This window comes from Haliotis asinina, chromosome 7 (assembly GCF_037392515.1).
Source record: "Haliotis asinina isolate JCU_RB_2024 chromosome 7, JCU_Hal_asi_v2, whole genome shotgun sequence".
Lineage (NCBI taxonomy): Eukaryota > Metazoa > Mollusca > Gastropoda > Lepetellida > Haliotidae > Haliotis > Haliotis asinina.
This window is the reverse complement of record NC_090286.1, coordinates 63755325-63766375: the sequence shown is the minus strand read 5'-3', so window position 1 is coordinate 63766375 and position 11051 is coordinate 63755325. Positions and strand designations below refer to the sequence as shown.

General features: G+C 40.2%; 1 protein-coding gene across 2 annotated transcripts in view; it reads right to left on the bottom strand.

Annotated features, from left to right (window-relative positions):
* Window positions 1–1159: 1159 nt before the first annotated feature.
* Window positions 1160–11051, bottom strand: part of LOC137291508 (uncharacterized) — a 28509-nt gene continuing 18617 nt past the window's right edge. For both annotated transcript variants that reach the window (XM_067822868.1, XM_067822869.1), the window contains exons 10-18: window positions 8719–8819; window positions 7581–7614; window positions 7245–7348; window positions 6981–7136; window positions 5945–6157; window positions 5386–5480; window positions 4934–5099; window positions 4270–4415; window positions 1160–3788 (exon numbers count right to left, since the gene is read on the bottom strand). In XM_067822868.1, coding sequence (XP_067678969.1) covers window positions 2624–3788; window positions 4270–4415; window positions 4934–5099; window positions 5386–5480; window positions 5945–6157; window positions 6981–7136; window positions 7245–7348; window positions 7581–7614; window positions 8719–8819 — 2180 coding nt within the window. In that variant the 3' untranslated portion in view covers window positions 1160–2623. The remainder of the gene's footprint in view (window positions 3789–4269; window positions 4416–4933; window positions 5100–5385; window positions 5481–5944; window positions 6158–6980; window positions 7137–7244; window positions 7349–7580; window positions 7615–8718; window positions 8820–11051) is intronic.

Here is an 11051-nt window from a genome sequence, read left to right as displayed (position 1 = left end):
TGGTCAGGCTGACGGACGGCTAGCGTTAATTTTGCCTTACTAGGCCATTACCGTCTTTTGAAGTCACCATGTTTCAAGTGTGTCAACATGCATTAAATGACTTAATTTCACCTTGGAAACTTTGTGTTTTGCGTTCAATATCATTTCTGTCTGCACATACTGATGCTGTTTTTGAATTTCTATTCAAAGCTTATCACTAATTGTACAATTTGTTTTTTAGGGATGAATACTGAGATAAATCAGGATATACGTAGTATGTGTCAGTCAAATAAATGTCAGGGATAACACCCAGAGCATTTTCAATTATTTACAGAAATACCCTAAACCATAATTATATTGGTTTAAAAAATATTTCGTATTAGATTATGCTAATTTGGTCTTGAAAATATCGCTAATTTACTTCGGGGGCATTACTTGACAACGGTACAAAAAGCTATACCGAAACGTCGCCTCATAATAAATAAAGAAGTTGTTATCCAAAAAGTATGATATTATTTATTGTTGCACTATCATACACAAGTTGTCTTCCATAATTTATAGGCGTGCACTTTAAATTTAACAGCAATAGCAACAGCGACAGTATGTACAGTTATAACTCATCTTTAAAAGATATTTTCATATGTAAGATTATCATACAATTATGTACCATTCAAGAGAATCCTTCACAAATGTAATCAAAATCCTCGAGATTAAACCTCGCTCATATGGATCCCATCGAAAGGATTAAATGTGATGACATGGAACAGAAAACACGAACGTACATCCAGATCATCAACGATCCGATCTCATGGACCAGATCATAAACGATCCGATCTCATGGATTAGATCATAAAGGATCCGATCTCATGGACCTGATCATAAAGGATCAGATCTCATGGACGTGACCATAAAGGATCAGATCTCATGGACCTGATCGATACATCCTATGGATCCTACCAGCCAGATTACGATTAGTGACCTGGGTAATGTTGACACTTTTTTCCTGCAGTGCTTGTGCCAATTGTTCGATGCTCTCTCATGATCAAGACGTGACCGTAGACGTTGATCGAGATCATAACGAAACATGAGTCTCATTAACCTATTCAGACAATGACCTACTTTTCAGACGATCAGAAGTTTCTCCAGTGACAGTGAAAATACACACCACAAACAACTCTGGTTACACCGAATTCCAATTCCTTGTTTCATAGGAAAATGCTATTTACAAATGAAGTTTAATTTTAAACTTTAGTAACACCGTATTTCTATATTTCGTGTCTATAATTTAAGAACTTACAAACTGCCTCTGTTTCATGAGGTCGTAAACTGATTCACACTGATTCAGCCTCACTGGTTACACCTGTTATATGGTTTTTGCCCAGAGTCAGTGTGGTTCTGTAAGCACAACGAGATTGATATAATATAGATTCCGTACCAGACTGCCAAAGTTTTCTAGGGGCAGTGACTCGTTTTTGAGATATCCACGATTTCCAGGTTTCCGTTTGTCAGGGCCCGTTGTGCGACAGAGTACACTGTACGACGTGTTTTGCGAGGATTAGAAGGAGCGCAGTGTTGCAATATACATGTGCTTAGACGTATCAAATCACACTGATTAATATTTACGTATCCAGTGAAATGAATTCGAGGCATTGTTTGACATGTAGAATTACATCAGACAAGACAAAATATCTTTTGACATGTTACTGAGAGAGTTTCTTGTTCTAAATGTATCTGTAAAATACCAGTCTCCATATTCCTCCTGCAAATGTTCCTCCTGCAAATATTCCCCCTGCAAATATTCTTCCTGTAAATATGCCTCCTGTAAATTCCTTGCATATTTATCACGTGTCTTATTTACAATAAATATACAGTCATGGGCTGTTGAATATGTGACAAATATGAAGCTGACCTCAGACTGAAAGTGGTGTCGTAACAATACCCCAAGCATCTCCATTCACATATCCACGTGTTCGTATGGACAGCTCAACACAAACCAAATTCAACACTTTCAAGTGATTACAAGGAGCCTTCACTGCCCGTGTTATCTACTCTGTTCGTGACTCTGTATGGTGTACTGGATCATGTTAGTGATCACTTTGTGACATACGGAACAAGGAGCCAGTTCAGCACACACCGATTTCAACACCTGCGATATGTAATATTTGCTGCCTGTTAGGAAAATGCCTGACACATCACGGTACCTGTAAATACCGTTGCGAAGAAGGTATGGTGCATTTATTACAGCTCAAAGGCACTTCTCGGTAATGCTATGACTATATACCATTTTCCTATACATTACACACGAGTTAACATCCTTGGAATAACAGATATGTACACTTCATTTATACAAAATTATCTTGATCTTGTATGTCTCATTTATACAAAATTGTTTAGATCTGATATATATCATTTATACAGATTCGTTTAGAACTGGCATATCTCATTTATACAGATTCTTTAGATCTGGTTTATCTCATTTATACTAAATTTATAGAATCTTGTATATCGTATCTTTAGAAGACATATACAAGCTTTATATCTAGGTTGTTTGTAGAGGGTGGTGTGTCATTGTTTAGTACTGAGGACTATGACTTGGGTCAGCGAGTCAGTACTCGAGGGGAGCTGTCATATAACAACTGCAAGATCAGTCATGGGTGAGATCATCTTCGATGAAAATGGCTGAATCATGTATAGCCTCCAGATAAATCTCTTTATCTGTGCAGTTGTCTGCCGGATTAACTGCACCCTCTGATTCAGCTGGGAATAATCTCTTCACATGTGTAGTGTCATCTGTACAGTTGTATGTCGGATTAACTGCACCCTCTGATTCAGCTGGGAATAATCTCTTCACATGTGTAGTGTCATCTGTACAGTTGTATGTCGGATTAACTGCACCCTCTGATTCAGCTGGGAATAATCTCTTCACATGTGTAGTGTCATCTGTACAGTTGTATGTCGGATTAACTGCACCCTCTGATTCAGCTGGGAATAATCCCTTCACATGTGTAGTGTCATCTGTACAGTTGTATGTCGGATTAACTGCACCCTCTGATTCAGGTTGGAATAATCCCTTCACATGTGTAGTGTCATCTGTACAGCTGTATGCCGGATTTACTGTACCCTCTGATTCAGCTAGGAATAATCCCTTCATATGTGTAGTGTCATCTGTACAGCTGTATGTCGGATTAACTGCACCCTCTGATTCAGCTGGGAATAATCTCTTCATATGTGTATTGTCATTTGTACAGTTGTATGCAAAGTTAATCGCCACTTCTGATTCAGCAGGGAATAATCTCCTTAGATGTGTTGCTGAGCTGCGTCTTTTTGACCTCCGCCTTAAAGATTGCGATGTTCTCATAGAGGAAGAAGTAGAGACATGCCCATATCTTTTCCACTCCTGAATTCGACGTCTTGCGCTTTTACGCCCTCGACGACGCCGTAGCTGGACTGTACCGTCAAGCAACTGATCACCTGGGTCTGTCCTTGAGAAGAGATATTCTAGTCTCACATCCTCTGCTGCAGCGCCCTGTATGCTGCGTTCAGATTTAATTGTTTGCCGCACTTTCAGTGACTCATACAGGTTTGCCTGGCTGTATGAAGCATGGTCATAGTATTGATAAACATGGTCTTCTGATGGGCCATTTTGATTTCTTCTGAAGATGGCTTTTAGAGTTTTTCTAAATCTTTCAAACCTCTTCCTTGGTGGAGACCTTTGACACGGGACAGGTGGACCCTCTGAAGGTAGGTACTGGTACACCAGCTGGCTCTGCCGCTTCCTTCTCTGATGGGAAGCAATGGCATCTCGGAGTCTAAAAAGGATATAAATATTATATGGATCACACTGGCAATAGAAACAGACACGCATGATCTAATCAAGCCATCGTTATATCACGGGTAATGGAAGACATTAGGAGGACGTCTCGGTTTGTTTACAGCAGCCAGAGGCATCTTCAAAGAGCTTCATACAACTCATGCATGGAATTTGTATGATCAGTTACAACATTCTAGGACAACAAATCATATAAACGCACAGTATCACGGCTGACATTACATAAACATGTCAAGGCTTAATACTCCAAGGCTGGGGTATATATGAGTATACATTTTACTTTATACCACGTGTTTTTCTGTTTCACAACAGGTATACGTTATACACTAGCCAACAGCTGTCATGTTAACAAATTATGACATTGTATGTTCTATCATGGGCCGACATTGTTTATCTGTATATATTTTGATTTATCTCTTCCTTCTCGATAGTCCTCATACAAACCAAAAACACAGACTTACTTGTCACGCAGGACCTTAACAACCATCTCGATAGTGGGCCTCTGAGATCTGTCTGGGTGCCAGCACCTCTGCAGTAAGGTGTACAGCCATTCAGGACATGTGTCTGGCTTAGTGGGAAAGTCTCCGTTCTGTTTAGCCATGATAAGCTGTGGAGGTAAACAACATTACCATATCATTATCATGATGAGAGCAAGACGCATGGTAGAAAGGACCAATGTCGTGTCCGCTTAAGAACAACTTTCATTGGATTTATGCAGAGTCGAAATGCCACTTTCTCCAAAGCCTGTGGATGTGTTTCCAGATATGAAAGTTCGTACAAACGAAGGCTCTGCATTGCCACACATTTCCAGAGTTTCCTGTAGCTACACTTGTGAAGTATCAGTTTCTGTTTATTGATTGTGAATATTATACTTCACCAGGGAAGGTATTCGTTATTCATGATTTGTACGACACGAAAACACATCGTCTTTAATCTCCAGCATAATGTCACTACAAATTTCAAAGCCAGACTCGCCATGTACATGATGTGGACTGTCACTGTCATCAGTGATGATGGTGTTATTTGATGCATACCAATTTATATTATGAACAAATTAAGGCCAATAGAAAATACATTGATTCATGCTATCGATACAAGTAACGTAAAACTGATATTCATGCAGACCTCATCATTCTTCAGCATGCAGTAGGGGACACGGTGAACCCTCGATCTGGATGGATTTGTCATGTGCAGGTCATACGACTCAAGCACCTCATATGTCATCATGGCCCACATGTAGACATCTCCAGGAGCAGAGAAGGTGTTTTCAATCAGCGTCTCTGGCGCATGCCTATTGCATAAAGTGATATTGTTGACTCAATGAAAGAAGGCAGCTGTGTACTTGTAAGTGCTGTGAGACAGTTTCCACTGATACTAGTTTAAAATAATGAACGTAGGCTGTGTTTCAGTATGTGGACAATTATTATGTCCAGTGCCGGAATGTAGACAGTTAGACATTTAGATAGTTTCAATTAACCTGTTGTAGGAATGAGAGAGTGTTCAATCTAATACAACAGTTATTACAATTGTTTACGTTTTTTCTCCCCAATAAACTAACTTGAAGAAGTTGGACTTACCACCATTTGCTCTCCCTGGGTGTCTCTTCCCTGCTGACGACAATGTCCGATTTGTGTGACAGCTGCTTCATTCTGCAAACACGGCTCACGTAAACCTGGAATATAATGCATTTGGGATTCAAACTCAAGCTAGAAATATCACCATGTAGAAAGTAAATTTTATAGTATTTTATGTCTGAAACCCCTTGATTTCTATGGTAATTTACAGTCACCTTTTCTCCAACAGAAAATAAGAACTTAGAAGTGTCAGAACTTCCTACACGTATTGAGACTCAAAGTTGCATTTTCTCCAGTGTGACAAAAAACCGAAATCCTAGAATCGCTTTGGATTTTGGGATCGAGCGCTTATGAGAAACAAGAATATTTTTATATATAACCTGACATACGCACATTCTGATTTGCCGTGTGGCAATGATATACACACTTCTGTTAAACAGGTGCTACAGGACTACATGCACGCCGACCACAGAGTCATTATTGATCTCTCTGAAACTGTCATGACACTGTGGCCAATATGTTGTTACCCTAGACAAATGATTTTACAAATTATAATTCTCACTTCACGAGTGGACCGGTTGACCAAGAAGTTTTTTGCTCTAAGATCATTGTGGAGCCAGTTCTTCTCATGGAAGTTCCGAAGTGTCTCAGCCACTTGGTAACACAGATGGATGTATGGTTCCGTGACTCCATTGCACTCGGATGCAGTATTGGTGTCAAAGGCGTGGGTCCCAGCAACATCATCAAGGGTGTCAGAGTCTGGGTACAGTCGGTGCTGATGTTGAGGACAGAAAACAGAACATCCGTAAACTACTCCTGTTATGGACCTAAACTGCCTACTCTCTCTAGTGAACAGAATGACTGACCAACGTTTGAAAGCTAGGTTACACCCCGATGGCCCTACCCCATCAGAAACCACTGAAAGATCAGTCGTGTGCTTACAGGGCTTGCCATCTGGCATTGACGAAAGAGTTGTTTGTAATATGTCTGGTTTTCAGATGTTACTGAGTATTTGATTATCATGAACAGTTGGTGAGAGTACGGCTTGTTCAGCTTGACCTGAGTTACTCTACATATACATGACCCTGGAGGTGAAATGGCACAAACAGGTAGAGTTAACTTCATTCATTAGGGGAGCAGGGAGTGTTATTGATGTTGCGATCGTGGTAAACATGCATGCATGGATGTGTTACAGAACGTGCCATAAAAAACAACACTTCTGAAAAGAAACCCAATCATTTGTTTATACAGCCATTTGGTACGTAGTATGGTTTACCAACTGTACAACGCACAGATGTCAGTTACTTTCATAATCAGATTCACTCTAGCTATCACTTTCTACCATCTGTAGTTTCTTTCCTACAGAAAGTTTGTTCTTTCCTACAGAAAGTTTGGGACATGGCCGACGATTTAACAACTCTGACATGTCAAACGGTGACCATGTGGCAGGCAGCTGTCACAAAAATCAGCCAGTTGTGACAGGGTCACGCAATACATTAGCATGCACATGAGCAGGTCAAACTGAACAACCTGCATCATGTATTTATTTAAAGTAGCCAAATTTATTTTCGTCCTTTCGTCGCCGCACACCGCCACACCTGTAAATAGAATCCAGGTCCATAAGGGTCTGTCCTCATGTCATTGCAGTTTCCGATCTGGGGAAAGCCACCGCCAGTCAACTTGGGAAGGCTATCCTTCACAAACTGCTCTGTCATAACTTCCTTGACTGTGATTCCTCCAGTAGGATTTTGTTCCTGCAAACCAAGCAAGGAGATAATATACTATATGTAGTTTCAAAAATGCATAATATCAACAACAGACATACAAGCAGAAAAATGTGTAGAGATTTGAGATAGACCTACCAATATGATGTCATCCGACGCCTTCAGGACAGCCTCCGTGACGACAGGTACCGTTGAGGCTCGCCATGCTTCTCTCCTCATATTTATATATCCCCGTTCCTTTACTACAATATATTGTGGCCAGGTTTTATGTGCTTTCATAAGAATGATTACAAAACAGACGATTATTACAGGAGCAACATGTAATTGTAATATTCTGATAACGCTTAAGCAGAAAAACATATGGATCATTAATTGACTTGTAGCATGGCGTGTGGAAAACTGTATTTAGTTCATTTAGGAAGGGGCACCTCGATAACTTAAGTGCACTCAGTTATAAAAGAGAACATTTTTTACCTTTTCGAAATTCTTGAATGTATCTTGGAACTCCCTGAAAAACAGAACAAATAATGATCCTTGTACAACGTCAACATGAATCATGCATAATGAGTGCGAGTGACACAACAGTCTCCACCATACAAAGGATGATTTGAACTTTCCAGTCATCACCTTCAGCTGTATGTCAAGAAGCATTCCAGTCGTCACCTTCAGCTGTATGTCAAGCAATATTCCAGTCGTCACCTTCAGCTATATATAGAGCAACATTCCAGTCATCACCTTCAGCTGTATGTCAAGAAACATTCCAGTCGTCACCTTCAGCTATATATAGAGCAACATTCCAGTCATCACATTCAGCTGTATGTCAAGCAATATTCCACTCGTCACCTTCAGCTGTACGTCAAGAAACATTCCAGTCGTCATCTTCAGCTGTATGTCAAGTAAACTTCCAGTCATCACCTTCAGCTGTATGTAGAGCACCTTCAGCTGTATGTCAAGCCAAATTCCAGTCACCACCTTCAGCTGTATCTCAAGCCAAATTCCAGTCACCACCTTCAGCTGTAAGTCAAGCAATATTCCAGTCGTCACCTTCAGCTGTATGTCAAGCAACATTCCAGTCATCACCTTCAGCTGTATGTAGAGCACCTTCAGCTGTAAGTCAAGCCAAATTCCAGTCACCACCTTCAGCTGTATCTCAAGCAAAATTCCTGTCACCACTTTCAGCTGTATGTCAAGCAACATTCCAAGTCACCACTTTCAGCTGTATGTCAAGGAACATTCCAAGTCACCACTTTCAGCTGTATGTCAAGTAATATTCCAGTCATCACCCTCAGCTGTATGTCGAGCAATATTCTAGCCTTTATCTTTAGCGAAACGTCTGAACAGTCCTCACTAAACGTGTTTGAAATGAATTACAAAAGTCAAGGGTTTAGTATTATCTTCCAAAGCGTTACTTGGTAGATATGTGAACAATTTGGGTTTGGCGCTGCAGTGAAGAAAGTTCCAGTTACCTTACTTATGTAAATGTTGAGCGATTCTAATGCCAATTTATAAACTGCCATTTAAGTATCAGTGGGGTATTTCAACCTGAGTATTAGATACTCCTCTCCTGAAACCTAATTTGCCAATGCTAGCTGCTGATGTGTTTGTATGTTACCTTCTCCGGCACATGCTTCCGTTCTATTTGTTGTCTAGACAGCACGGGGTAGTACATGCCCTTCTTTAGTATTGTATCAAATGGCGGGTCTGTCGTCTCACCTGCAAGTGATGGAGAAGATACCGTGCACATTTGCTATAGTTTGTACACGCTTTTAACCCACGTGTCACGATCAATGTTAAAGATCACAAGGAATCTAGAGCAACGATGAACACACGACGATACACAATGAGCCATGTCAAGTTACATGAAATTGTCCAGTAAGTTTACAAGTTCCACATATATACTGAAAGTGTCCAGTGGGTCTACAAGTTCTACATATATACTGAAAGTGTCTAGTAGGTCTACAAGTTCTACATATATACTGAAAGTGTCCAGTGGGTCTACAAGTTCCACATATATACTGAAAGTGTCCAGTAGGTCTACAAGTTCTACATATATACTGAAAGTGTTCAGTGGGTCTACAGGTTCCACATATATACTGAAAGTGTCCAGTAGGTCTACAAGTTCCACATATATACTGAAAGTGTCTAGTAGGTCTACAAGTTCTACATATATACTGAAAGTGTCCAGTGGGTCTACAAGTTCCACATATATACTGAAAGTGTCCAGTGGGTCTACAAGTTCTACATATATACTGAAAGTGTTCAGTGGGTCTACAAGTTCCACATATATACTGAAAGTGTCCAGTAGGCCTACAAGTTCCACATATATACTGAAAGTGTCCAGTGGGTCTACAAGTTCCACATGTATACTGAAACTGTCCAATAGGTCTACACGTTCTACATACATATTGAAAGTGTCCAGTGGGTCTACAAGTTCTACATATATACTGAAAGTGTCCAGTGGGTCTACACGTTCTACATATATACTGAAAGTGTCCAGTGGGTCTACACGTTCTACATATATACTGAAAGTGTCCAGTAGGCCTACAAGTTCCACATATATACTAAAAGTCAGTAGGTCTACAAGTTCCACATGTATACTGAAAGTGTCCAGTGGGTCTGCAAGTTCCACATATATACTGAAAGTGTCCAGTGGGTCTACACGTTCTACATATATACTGAAAGTGTCCAGTAGGCCTACAAGTTCCACATATATACTGAAAGTCAGTAGGTCTACAACTTCCACATGTATACTGAAAGTGTCCAGTGGGTCTACAAGTTCCACATATATACTGAAAGTGTTCAGTGGGTCTACAAGTTCTACATATATACTGAAAGTGTCCAGTGGGTCTACACGTTCTACATATATACTGAACGTATCCATTAGGCCTACAAGTTCCACATATATACTGAAAGTCAGTTGGTCTACAAGTTCCACATGTATACTGAAAGTGTCCAGTGGGTCTGCAAGTTCCACATATATACTGAAAGTGTCCAGTGGGTCTACACGTTCTACATATATACTGAACGTATCCAGTAGGCCTACAAGTTCCACATATATACTGAAAGTCAGTTGGTCTACAAGTTCCACATGTATACTGAAAGTGTCTAGTGGGTCTGCAAGTTCCACATATATACTGAAAGTGTCCAGTGGGTCTACACGTTCTACATATATACTGAAAGTGTCCAGTAGGCCTACAAGTTCCATATATATACTGAAAGTCAGTAGGTCTACAAGTTCCACATGTATACTGAAAGTGTCCAGTGGGTCTACAAGTTCCACATATATACTGAAAGTGTCCAGTGGGTCTACAAGTTCCACATATATACTGAAAGTGTCCAGTGGGTCTACAAGTTCTACATATATACTGAAAGTGTTCAGTGGGTCTACACGTTCTACATATATACTGAAAGTGTCCAGTAGGCCTACAAGTTCCACATATATACTGAAAGTCAGTTGGTCTACAAGTTCCACATGTATACTGAAAGTGTCCAGTGGGTCTACAAGTTCCACATATATACTGAAAGTGTCCAGTGGGTCTACAAGTTCCACATATATACTGAAAGTGTCCAGTGGGTCTACAAGTTCTACATATATACTGAAAGTGTCCAGTAGGCCTACAAGTTCCACATGTATACTGAATGTGTCCAGTGGGTCTACAAGTTCCACATATATACTGAAAGTGTCCAGTAGGTCTACACGTTCTACATACATATTGAAAGTGTCCAGTGGGTCTACAAGTTCCACATATATACTGAAAGTGTCCAGTGGGTCTACACGTTCTACATATATACTGAAAGTGTCCAGTGGGTCTACACGTTCTACATACATATTGAAAGTGTCCAGTGGGTCTACAAGTTCTACATATATACTGAAAGTGTCCAGTAGGCCTACAAGTTCCATATATATACTGAAAGTCAGTAGGTCTACAAGTTCCACATGTATAC